Source organism: Tachypleus tridentatus, chromosome 2, assembly GCF_004210375.1.
Source record: "Tachypleus tridentatus isolate NWPU-2018 chromosome 2, ASM421037v1, whole genome shotgun sequence".
Lineage (NCBI taxonomy): Eukaryota > Metazoa > Arthropoda > Merostomata > Xiphosura > Limulidae > Tachypleus > Tachypleus tridentatus.
The window spans coordinates 139,234,360-139,247,080 of NC_134826.1; the positions used below are offsets into that span (position 1 = coordinate 139,234,360).

Consider the following 12,721-nt stretch of genomic DNA (forward strand, 5'->3'; position numbering starts at 1 on the left):
CGAGTCCGTAAGCTTCTAGAAACATCTTATTTCAAATTTTGAATACAATAAAATATAAGCTGTTATTAAAACATAAGTTAAAAACCAAATAGATACTTATATCTCGAGTACTAGAGATAATTTCACAGTTTATTACAATTTGATAAATTCTTTAAGATTTAACATCAAACTTCAAGTTTCATCAAGTTGAAAGCACGTGTCTGTTATATATAGCATTGGACGTGTGGCTGATTTAATAAATATACGTGGTTATTAAATATCATGGAGATACGTCTAGAAAACACTACTTTTCATGTCATACGCTTCATCATAAAATGCTTTCTCTGCACAACAGTGAACTGAGAACATTATTTCTATTATTTTTCAACACTTGTTTTTGCCTTTTCTTATTCAAAGTATTAGAAAATACTATTAGCTACTAAATGTTTTGTCAACGTACAACAGTGGCCAATTAGTGTTTCAGTTAGTTCCAGTTAATGTAATGAGAATATATTTGATTTTTTGACTAACGCTTAGGAAATCAATCAGTTATATCTAGTGATAGGTGGTTGATTATGAGTTTTTTTTTTTAAACAAGCCTTTAAACAAACGGCGAATTTGGCTTCTTAAAGAAAAAAACTTAACTACAGGAAAGTGACAGTGCAGAACAAAACAATGAGGTATTTTAGTTTTGGTAATTTAATAACAGGAACAGAAGTCACCAATATTACTTAATTTGAAAATTTTTAAACAAGAATGCTTGTTAGCTACTTCTAAAAGACGGAATTCCTTTATTTTTGTTGGAGTGGTATTCACCGAATAATGGAAACCAACGTATGGGATTACTTGGCTTGGTCCAGCATCCGTTCTAATAAAATGGGGTTTTTAAAACTAGTTTAGTGTCATTTGATAGCTCTATGCAACAGTACTTTAGCTGTAGACCTTTTCAGTAACAATTATATTCACATAATTGCTGAATGGTAACTTGCAAGTACATCATTAAGATGTTGTAAATACTGTGATGATGTACTGATCTTTCATCACATTATTTGAAGTCTGCATATATATCTCAAATCACTGATTTGAACGATGTTCGGTAATGGACCTTGTCAACGACTAAAGAATGGATCTGAGGCGAATATCGATAAATGTTGACACTACAACGTGAATATAATCTATGTTCACAACCATTTAAACCACAGTGATCATCTTTGTGGAAGCCAAGAGAAAATAAAGAGCTGATCCAAGGATATAGATTATAATAACACAATATAATTATAATGAAAGTTCAAATAGTCACATCCTGTTGGTACAGCAGGATATATATTATGATAACACAATATAATTATAATGAAAGTTCAAACAGTCACATCCTGTCGATACAGCAGTTTAAGCTCACCTCAATGGGAAAGTGATGGAAAGTTTGCTGTGATTATTACTACAGTGTTTTAGTATAACACTCTTACCGTTAAGTCTTTCTTCCCAACAAGGTCACGATGAAACATTACCAATGTTTTATTACATGTAAAATTAAAACTTATTCAACTTATTTTAATGAATTAAATGGGTCAAAAACTTACGAGAATACAAAGGGCATCAGCCAATACATAAACTGCGATATAATAACCTTTATTAGGTTCAACACTGTACAGGGTGGCCCGTAAGTCCCTACCCATCCATATGTTATTATTATGTTACATTCAATTACGCATGCATTATAAATTTGTTTCTTTTTTTCAGAGAAATATCGCCGATGTAAGTCCATTTACACTTGAAAATGTCTTACAGAACATGGCGTCGCATAATATTATGCAGCGAGAATGAGGGACAGCACACAGATACACTGGATACATAAGATATATGGATGGGTAGGGACTTACGGGCCACCCTGTATGTAGATCACAGCAGATAAAATCAACCTTCAGAAGTTTCAGAATCTATTTTGTTATTACACTAGATATCTTAGACTCTTATATTACCAATAAAAAGCAACACATACCTTCCCCAAAGGGTTGTGAGGAGTATTGACAATAATGACTTTGGTTTTTTCTGTAAACTTCGAAGCTAGTTCTTCAGGATCCAGTATCCAATCTGCACTTGACAAGGTGCCCTCTAATTTCTTCTGAAAATGCAAATTTTAAATACATATCGTATTTGGTGTCTGTATGTCTACAAGTGTTTCTTGAATATAATTTTAAAAATACAAGAAAATTGGAACTGATTTACTATTACTTTGTGGGTTGTTGTTGTCTTTATTTCAATTCAGTTTATAGATTTGTCATTCTCGTAACAAACACGTGTTCTTACAGGTGAAATTAATTTGTTATTCTTATTTATTTCGAACAACAGCCGAGTACTTATATATATATATATATATATATATCAAATGAAGTCTGAGTTTTAAATTTTGAAACTAATCCAATACTTCTAGAATTATTATAACTTCTATCCTTGGTTAACAAGAGAGTTATATCTTTTTACCCTCTAAATGTCTCTTCCTCGTCTTCCTTTGTCTTTTGGAATTTTTTATATTGCACTGTTATAAATCTCGCTTTCCGTGAGATTACATAAATCTATATTATGTGTTCTCAACCTCTCTATTTGCTGTGACTGTAAGGCTGATCTTGCTCAAAATAAAGATAAAGTAGGATAATACTTGACACCTGTTGTTAATGAAATATATCTGATTATGAAGACTTTAGACGAGATTCAGTGCTGCTAGTTGCATAACCCACAGCTAATCTTAACTTGGCACATAGTTGGATTTTCTCTTAGTACTTTGAAGAATTAAAAGTCTTAGTCTCTGTGTAGCCTTGCTGTTGTGGCAGGGTATTTGATTACATTAATTTTGTAATTACATACTTAATAAAGAATAAAAGAATTAATTTAGATTCAGTGTTAAATTATTATCTATTTGGTTTTCAGTATACATAAATTTATTACCCGTAGTTTTTATATGTGTTTTTTATACACACTAAATTTATTTCTATGAACACGCAATTGGTTCCTGCCAATGGTAACTGAAACAATGTCAACTAAGAGGTACAGACTTTAAAAGCACGACTGTCTTGATTCCGAGCTCTATTTGTGATCGCAATGTAAGACATACGTTCCCCAAGAAATCACTTCCCATGCTGTATGTATTTTTTAATCTCTGCAAAAGATTTAGGAGTCAACGTAGAATGGATTTAGTATTTCCATTGGTACAGTTCAAATTTCAATCGAATGTTTGCTCCACCGTGGATGAAACCTTTTTAAAACTCTCGAATCTTCATGCATTCACTAGTTCGATATTTAGTAGATGAAATACCCTTCGCATATGTTAATTTGGATCATAACTTACCCATACCCAAGATATGTTTCTCCCCAAAATCTTGGCCTAACTCGAGATCCAACAGATGATTTATCTATCAACGACTTCCAAACGACCAGTGTGAGACCATACAGAATCTCTATTGAGCAACAGAAACTCACAAAATTCATTGAAGCAAATGCATATGAACTAATAATTACCCTTAATATTCGATCTTCGGATAATGTTATGTGCTGTTCTGGATTGTCTGTGGTTATTATTAAACACAGAGATACACAATGGACTATCGGTTATAGAAACATGGCGTATAATGTCTTAAGGCTGCAGACTTACCACTCAGGACCAGCAACAGGTGTTTTAATTTCTCAGTATAAAACATGATGTCACAGCACACGAGATTTAAATATAACACTATGAGTAGTTAATTTGTATGGTGTTCTATCAAAAATACAGTTGCTAGCTTGGACATTAGTTTCTAGCAGCAAAGTTTTTGTTTATAATAATTCAAGCCACCTTCTAGAAGTACCTTCTTAGAAATAACCATTTTATGAGCAACGTAGAATACGATGAATTAATTAGAATACGGCCCAGGTTGACGATTATCGGGGACAAATAAAGTGGTTGAAAACACTGCACATAAAAGGCAAAATTATTTTTATCGTAGTCTGTACAAGAGATACAAATAACTGGAAATAAAGGAAGCCAATAAACAAATCAAAGGTGTAAGTCATCTCCCAAGAAGGCAATCGTAAAGTTACAGACGCATATTACTAATGAACTCTTAACTTACTGGTTTCAATCTAATAAACACTGGAACACCGTTAGCAATTTTGACAAAATATTGGTAATCTGGAAAAAATGGTTCCATGATAATGACCTGAAATGAAAACAGAAAGTTATATTTTTTTAATTCATAAACTTCTATATACGTCTTAAAATTAAAAAAATATATATTCGAAACAAAAACACGTCTAATTAAATATTCTCAGTTTTCAATAAGATTATTATTATAGTTTTAGTTGGATCAAAGTCATTCACTTTTTGTCATCAAGAGATAAGAAAGGTCATGTTTTGTAGTTGAGCACAAAATTCCACAATTGGTTATCTGTGCTTAGCCGACCACAAGTATCGGAACTTGATCTCTAGCGATATAATTCTGTAAGCATACCGTTCAGCAGCTGGTAAAGAGAAGAATTCTTTTATCAGACTTTCCACTAACATAATTTGTTTGCTTAAAAAAAAAAAACACGTTGGACTATTTGCCGTGTTCGATTGTTTTGGGTTTTTTTAATTTCGCACAAAGCTAAACGAGGGCTATCTGCGCTTAAAGAAGATGTCACCATCACCCGGTATTCCAAGGTGGTCACCCTCCCAAGTACTAACCTGCCCCGACGTTGTTTAGCTTCGGGGATCGGACGAGAACGCCGTGTTCGAACCGTTAATTTTAGCGTTGTGAAGGTGTAAACTTATCGCTGTTCCATCGGGGAACTTCTACTAATAAAAAATATAGAAAGTGATTTTTTTTTAGTTCTAAGCTGCTAAGGTCAATATTAACAGACTCTAGGCTTCGTTCTTTAAAATCAAATAAAAATAACTTTATACTACAGTTAAAAATGTCTTAACAGTTACTAGCATAAAAGGTTTGTGTTAACAAGTGTTAAAATGTTAAAAAAGCTTCAAAGAAATACAAATATTTTGCTAAATTCATAACTAATGTTTTCAAAGTTACACATACCTCATCCCCCGGGTTTACCAATGAAGTAATAGATGAAGATAATGCTGCACGTCCACCTGCAGTAACTAAAAGTTCTTTCGTTGGTTGAAGTTCACGACCCAGTTGCTTTGAATATAATTTGCTTAGAGCGTTTTTCAACCGTGGGTGACCCTATAATAAAAAAAGGATACAGAGAAATATAAAGCTATGAATAATTAACAACTTCTAACAGAAGAACTAGTAAAATTACAATTATTAATACTAATCCTAGTAATAATAACACATTGTCATAACATAAAAGACTGTTTAGCGTAGGTAGTGTTAATTAATTACTTTGTAACATATGTTTCATAATTGTTTAGTGAGTTTTTATAAAAAGAGTTAAAGCAGACGATTGTTGAAGGTTGTATTTATAATTCACGGGTGTTGAGACTAGAATGTCGCTTGCAATTCGTTGTCGTCGTCGAGAATACACAGCAGACGATTAAATGATAAACATATAAATGGTGTGAGACGAGCAGAAACAGCAGACAGACAATAGCAGAATAAAGTCACAGCAAGGAAAAATATGGTGTGAAGTTAACTGTCGTAGAATTGATGGGTCTAACGTTTAATATGTAAGAATAAGATTAACAGTATAAAAGGAGACGACATGAATAATATATTTTGTCACCCAGAGTCAAGAGTAATACTGAGGTAAGTCGTGTCTCATCGTAAATGAATTACACACAGAATAATAGTGCAATAGAAACACAGAAAGATACTTCGACTTGTCATCTGAAATTCTAAAGCAACTGAGTAGGCCTAATGGACCTTTGACAAGAGGAAGAGAACTATGTCTAGCGTTTACAATATGTTTGTAATCTCTGTAAAGAATTTATTGTACATACATTTAACTTGTTTCTAATATATATATATATATATTATTTTTGAAAAAAAGGTGGAGTGCATACTTTTCATTTCTCGTTGGATTTATCGCCAACAAGTCACAGACGCTTGTTGTAGAAAAATTCTAAGCCTATATTTATACTGCAAAGAAGCATAAGTAAAAACTTTAATTGATAATTAGCGAACATAACATAACATCTGACACACACATGATACATGATTAGGCTTCTCTATTTCAACGTTTCCACAAACCATAATTACACACAAATTATAATAATTAGAAGAGTGTAACTGTTTACACACATTCACAACAGACAACAAGCCGTGTTTTTAATTTGGTCTTCTCACAGCACTTAGTACTACTTACAAAACTGTGCTTTAGTTTTCGTGTAAAATCACAACAAAAAAGCCATGCCTAATAAGAATTTTTTTCCATAAAGTTATTAATTATGAGATAATAGTTAAACGACCACCTGAAGTTGGCCCTTAAACTTACCGTTGTTTGGGCATACTGATGTAAAAGAGGATTTTTATCTGTCGCAACATCAACCAAGGCTTTAATAAGGAAATCTGGAAGTAGGGAATCCTGAAAACCTGTTCCAATGTCTACTAACTTCATGTCCGTAAGAGCGTTGAATATATCAACTCTAAAACACAAAATATTTAACTTACAATAATGTACAAGTTTATCATAGCACTTCACTAATTATGTGTTTTGAGTTTGTTTTTTTCCCCTTTGGAATAAAACTTTTGTAGCTGAAAATGTTAGAAAAAGCATTGAAATTGACACATTGTTTATTTTTCAGCTTTTAAAGACCATAATTGTTTTTCTTAATTAATTTAAAAATTTGGAGGAAATTCAACACACGGTCACAAATTATCAAGTGATATTTTTCTTTAAATCTAATTTAAATGTAAAGTCGTGCATCATTGTAACACATCATTGCCTTTAGCTTCTGTATCAGCCATCAATGACAAACATGTGATTTTCACATTCTCGTGTAAAATTTTTTTTATATGCAAGTATCTTTACAAAATCGCCGTCAGTACAGTGTGATGTCGTCATTAAAACATCAAAATAGAAAGAATTTGCACCCTATGAAGGAATTAGTATCAAATATGTACATGATGGTGGTTGAAGTTTGAGACAAATTGTAAAAACCTTTGATCGTTCGTGAAATACTGTGAAGTACACATTGCACAGATGTAAAGAAACCTAACTGTGTGAAACCAGACAAGGGAGGAGTCAGAGGGTTTGTTTTGAATTTCGCGCAAAGCTACACGAGGGCTATCTGCACTAGTAGTCCCTAAGTTAGCAGTGTAAGACGAAAGGGAAGGCAGCTAGTCATCACCCCAACAGCCAATTCTTAGGCTACTCTTTCACCAACGAATAGTGAGAATGACCGTCACATTATAACACCACCACGGCTGAAAGGGAGAGCATGTTTGGTGCGACCGAGATTCGAATCCACAACCCTCAGATTACGAGTCGAACGCCTTAACCCGCCGGGCCATGAGTCAGAGGGAGAAAACAAATGACAGAAAGAAATGCTGGTAATCCGAAAATCAGTTTCCTGAAAAACCGGACAAGAATTGAGAAAACCTTGCTAATAGTGGTACTAATAGAACTTTATGTGGTCTTTTGAAAATGGTTGTAGCAGCGAAGCTCTTACTGTGCAAAGAGATTTGCTTTTATTAAATAACGTATGTGTTGATCTTTTGAGCAGTGTCAAAAAGTGCTTTGGGCAGACAAAACAAAATATGAATCTCTGCTTGGTTGTAAAGGGAGTGTTTTGTAGCAAGAACCATATATGCGAAAGCTACGTGATAGTTTGGGACAGTATACCTGGTGTTGGCCACCTTCACAAAATTAATGGAAACAGGCATCGTACAAGTACCATAGTATATAAATTCACCACGTTATACTATGGAAATAAATTGCTTGAGAAGTGTTTAATATTTCAAGAAGGAAATGGCTTCAAACATACTTCTAAGAAACGGCAAACTTCTTTGTCAAGAGACCTCAAAAACTATACCGGTCACCACTAAGTCCAGACCTTAGCCTCGTGGAACAAATATGGACTCCATGCATAACAAAAGTGCCAGCTTTACTAAAAAAATTCTTTGGAGAGTTTCAAGAAATAATCAAACTATACCAAAGACTTTAAGAAATTACAAAGACATAATGCCATGAAGATGTCAGGCTGATATTACAAAGACATAATGCCATGAGGATGTCAGGCTGATACTGATGCTAAAGATGATGACACCAGTAAATAAACATAAATATATTATTTGTTTACTGCTTTAATAGTTGTTTCGCGTAAGATTAATTTGTGAAAATTACAAGTAGATTTCTGTACTAAATCATTGACTATTATTTTATGTAAGGCTCACAAAATGGACATTGTTGAGGTGTTTTAATAAATTTCCACACTAGTGTATAATAAAAAAAAGTAATTCAAGTTCCATTTGTATAAACTTTGGGTATAGAAAAGCCAGATAAGAAATAAACATGCAGCTGCAACTTAAATAGCTTTTATGGACTTCTTTTACTTGTCCAGGTCTGTCATAGCCGGTTGGTAAATGTGCTGGACTCGTAATGAACAACAATATTTGTAACTCGATTTTCACTCGATGCTGAGTACAACATTATTCATGTCAAGAATTAAGAGTGGGGCCCGACAAGGCCTGGGGGTTAGGGTGCTCGACTCGTAAGCTGAAGATCGCGGGTTCGAATCCCCGTCATACCAAACCTGCTCGTCCTTTCAGCCGTGAGGGCGTTATAATGCACAGCCAATCCTACTATTCGTTAGTAATATAGTAGTCCAACAGTTAGCGGTGGGGGGTGATGACCAGCTGCCTTCCTTCTAGTTCTACATTGTTGAATTAGGAACGGGTAGCGCAGATAGCCCTCGCGTAAATTTTCACGAAATTCAAAATAAAAAAAAATATTTAGTTGTCCAGCCTAAAGTGTAAGTGTACCGCAAAAGTGATTTGTATATCAATTATGTTTACACTGTTGTCACGTAAGTTGCTAAGGAAAAACAAGTGAGAATGAAGTTAAGCCTAATCACAATGATTGTAAGGTTTATTTTGTTTTAAACGTGGAAATATTACAGCAACGATTGTTCGAGCATCCTAGTCACTTGGTCATACCAGGATTCTGGCTCTTTAGATGTGTGAAATATATAAATATCTTTCTTGAAGTCTTGTCATGGTTTGGGACCACTTGGAGCTCTTTAGACTTTAAGACTCACTTTAACTGGACAAATACTCTTCATTAATGAATTATCAGATCTTCATAACAAAGAATTAAGGCGATTGGCAAAGGTGGTGTATGTAACAGGCCTGAGGGGGCCTATCCTCCTTCCAATCCGCCTTCCTAATGTCATTATTCTCACCAACTCACAAATATTATACACTACACATGGAGAAACAGACAGTGAGATCGAAAGAGGGCTCCTGCGAGTGATTGAGCAAAGTATATTCCCAATTATGAGAAATCTTCCCTTATATAAATGCACACGAAAACTGAGGGGGCCTATCCCCCTTCCAAAATTAACCGCCTCCCTCACCAACTCAAAAATATTATACAGTACACATGGAGAAACAGACAGTGAGATCGAAAGAGGGCTCCTGCGAGTGATTGAGCAAAGTATATTTCCAATTATGAGAAATCTTCCCTTATATAAATGCACACGAAAACTGAGGGGGCCTATCCCCCTTCCAAAATTAACCGCCTCCCTCACCAACTCAAAAATATTATACAGTACACATGGAGAAACAGACAGTGAGATCGAAAGAGGGCTCATGCGAGTGATTGAGCAAAGTGTATTCCCAATTATAAGAAATCTTCCCTTGTATAAATGCACACGCACACCCGGCAAAAGAATCGACTCATAAAAAATGAAGACTATGCTTTCGCTTAAGGTGATTGGAATTTATTGTTATATTGTGTTTTTTTTCATAGCTTCAGTATTTAAAGTTTCAACATGTTATTTAACTTTTTTTTCTTTTTTTTTAGTTTATATTTAAAAAAAATATATTCATAACATTTTACGTACAATATACTAAACAATATCAAAATCATAAAACTTACGTTTCGCTATACTTGATTTCTTTGAGACGGTCTGCCATAGCTTTACTGGATGCAGTAGCCTGTGAAAAATTGTTTGGCAAACTTTGTTAGCATAAAAAGGTGGACAAGGAACAATCAGATTCATATCAGTAAATGATTTGTAAAAATAAAATCTTAGAACACGGTTTCAGAAAGCACAAGTAACAGGAAATACAGTGTAAAACACAGCGAAACATTCAGTGTAAAATAGACTACAGATCATCACGAAGACTTGTTTGTTTGTTTTGAATTTCGCACGAAGCTACACGAGGGTTATCTGCGCTAGTCATCCCTAACTTAGCAGTTTAAGGCCAGAGGGAAAGCAGCTAGCCATCACCACCCACCTCTAACTCTCGGGCTACTCTTTCACTAACGAATAGCGGGATTGACCGTCACAGTATAACACTCCCACAGCTGAAAGGGAATTCGAACCCGCGACCCTCAGATTACGAGTTGAACGCCTTAACCCATCTGGCCATGCCGGGCCCAACATAAAGATAAAATTGTATGATGCGAAATAAACACGAATTTCAGATGAAAAAAGTAAAATTAAACCTATTTCCAAACAAAAAAAAAAACAGTGAAAAAGTAAACAGAAGAGGATGCGAAAAAAATTGTTTATGAAATCTTAAGAATTGGTTTCGTAAAAATCTAATAAAAATCGAATTTTATTCCGAAAAATACACACATACACACAAGTGCTACACATGAGACAAAAAATTGAAAGAGATAAATAAGAAGAGAAATGATGCACACGTAGTACAAAAAATTAAATTACTAATAATAAAAGTCGATGGCCCGACATGACCAGGTGGTTAAGTCATTCGACTCGTAATCTGAAAGTTGCGGGTTCGAATCCCCGTCACACCAAACATGCTCGTCCTTTTAGCCGTGGGGGCGTTATAATGTCACGGTCAAATCCATTATTCTTTGGTAAAAGAGTAGCCCAAGAGTTGATGGTGGGTGGTGCTGACCAGCTACATTCCCTCTAGTCTCACACTGCTAAATTAGGGACGGCTAGCGCAGATAGCCCTTGTGTAGCTTTACACGAAATTCAAAACAAACAATCTAAAAAAAAAAATTCTTTTTCGTGGGCAGAAAGTGTTATTTCCCAATTGCTTATACCAAAAGTAAATGGAAAAGACCTCTTTTCCTCTTCAAACTTTGATTTTGTGACCTGGAGGATGATACGTGAAAGTGATTTACATTACAGTCGCAAATCTCGAAAAGCTACTCACTTCTAAACATTTTTGTATAACTTTAGTATAAATACGTGTAAATCTTGATTCATTTATTATTTTATCCAGACCTTAAGTGAATGAAAATGTGCAAATTTGCCCGTTTTTACATAGAAAATAGGTTAATTTCTAAATTTCATTATCCAGGTCACAAGAGCAAAGTTTGAATGGAATAATGACATTTTCTGAACTTTTACAACATAAGCAATTAAGAAATAACACATACTATCTATTTAAAAAAAAATGTGTTACACGTAGTGTTATAAATTAAGGCAGGGTTTATTTGTTTTAATCTTCAGAAATTAAATGTTGGTGAAAGAAGGTTTTAATAAAAAAGATTATTCCAGTTTATTGGGCAGCTGAGTGCGACTGCGTGGTAAAGTTACACGATTAGATGTTTGTGTGTTGTACAGGATGTTTTATGACCCACATGATCGTTAGAAAAACTTTGAGTCGTTTTTTGTAATAAAACTTAGTTGAAATAAACAACACAAGAGGTCACATCACTCAACCGAACTGTACGCTATAACCAGATATACCAAACATATGAACCACCATATTGTAGCTATCTCATGATGACGATAAAACCACTTGAACGGCTGGTACGTGTATTAAAACTTTAATTAAAATAAAGTACAGAACAACGTTTCGACCTTTTGGGGTTATCTTCAGGTTAACAATGAGAATTTGCAACTGCCGTGTCTTGAGAATACATTTATACTGTGGCTATTTGCTGCCGTCCACAATTTTAACCTAGTAAGCAAATTAAAGGTAGTCTGCACCCCACCTCCTACCCTAGGGGTTGTACGGCACTCGTATACCACATTTACAACTTAATAAACGGAGATATTTTGTGGAATCGCACAGATTCGTAGCTAAACAACTTTTAATCACGATTTATTACGTCGCATACAAGTTGGAGTATATTGCGTAACCTAAAATAACCATCTTAATGTTGGTTATAAATACAAGTTTGTTGTTAAAAGGGTATCTGAACAGAGGACGGAATTCACTATAGCGATTGAAACCAGAATTTTGTGTTTATAAGCTCTTAAGTTTATCGTTGGACAACGATGGACAGTGGTCATAACAAGATCATACGATAATTAAAAAAACATGAATGCCAGGCTTAACTGTCCAAAATCCTTTTTAAACGATTGTTATATAGAAGCTAGTGTTAAAAAATCTATCAAATTGTAATGGAAGATTACAATAATCCAAACTGTTATTACGTATACATTACTGCACAAAGCAATCGTTGTATTAAACTTAAATGAAAATACGATTACAAGTAGTTCAAAACACATTATATTTTTAAAAATCCTACCATATCGGCTTCTCCTTTAAAAAATCAATACAATGTGCAACCGACAGTCAATCTAACACCCTAGAAAACTCTTGTTTAAAAGGCTAGCTTTACATATATATTCAAAATGGAGTCACGTGATAATACAAATTTTGGTATCAGT

General features: G+C 34.2%; 1 protein-coding gene across 2 annotated transcripts in view; it reads right to left on the bottom strand.

The window, feature by feature from the left end:
* The window catches only part of LOC143245235 (kynurenine aminotransferase-like), a 42,975-nt gene extending 30,254 nt beyond the window's left edge, over positions 1-12,721 (bottom strand). Inside the window, exons 1-6 of one of the 2 annotated variants that reach the window (XM_076491359.1) lie at positions 12,580-12,721; positions 9,997-10,055; positions 6,391-6,541; positions 5,028-5,177; positions 4,083-4,169; positions 1,979-2,101 (exon numbers count right to left, since the gene is read on the bottom strand). In XM_076491359.1, the coding sequence (XP_076347474.1) occupies positions 1,979-2,101; positions 4,083-4,169; positions 5,028-5,177; positions 6,391-6,541; positions 9,997-10,055; positions 12,580-12,582 (573 nt within the window). In that variant the 5' untranslated portion in view covers positions 12,583-12,721. The remainder of the gene's footprint in view (positions 1-1,978; positions 2,102-4,082; positions 4,170-5,027; positions 5,178-6,390; positions 6,542-9,996; positions 10,056-12,579) is intronic. The other variant, XM_076491360.1, reaches the window with a different exon arrangement.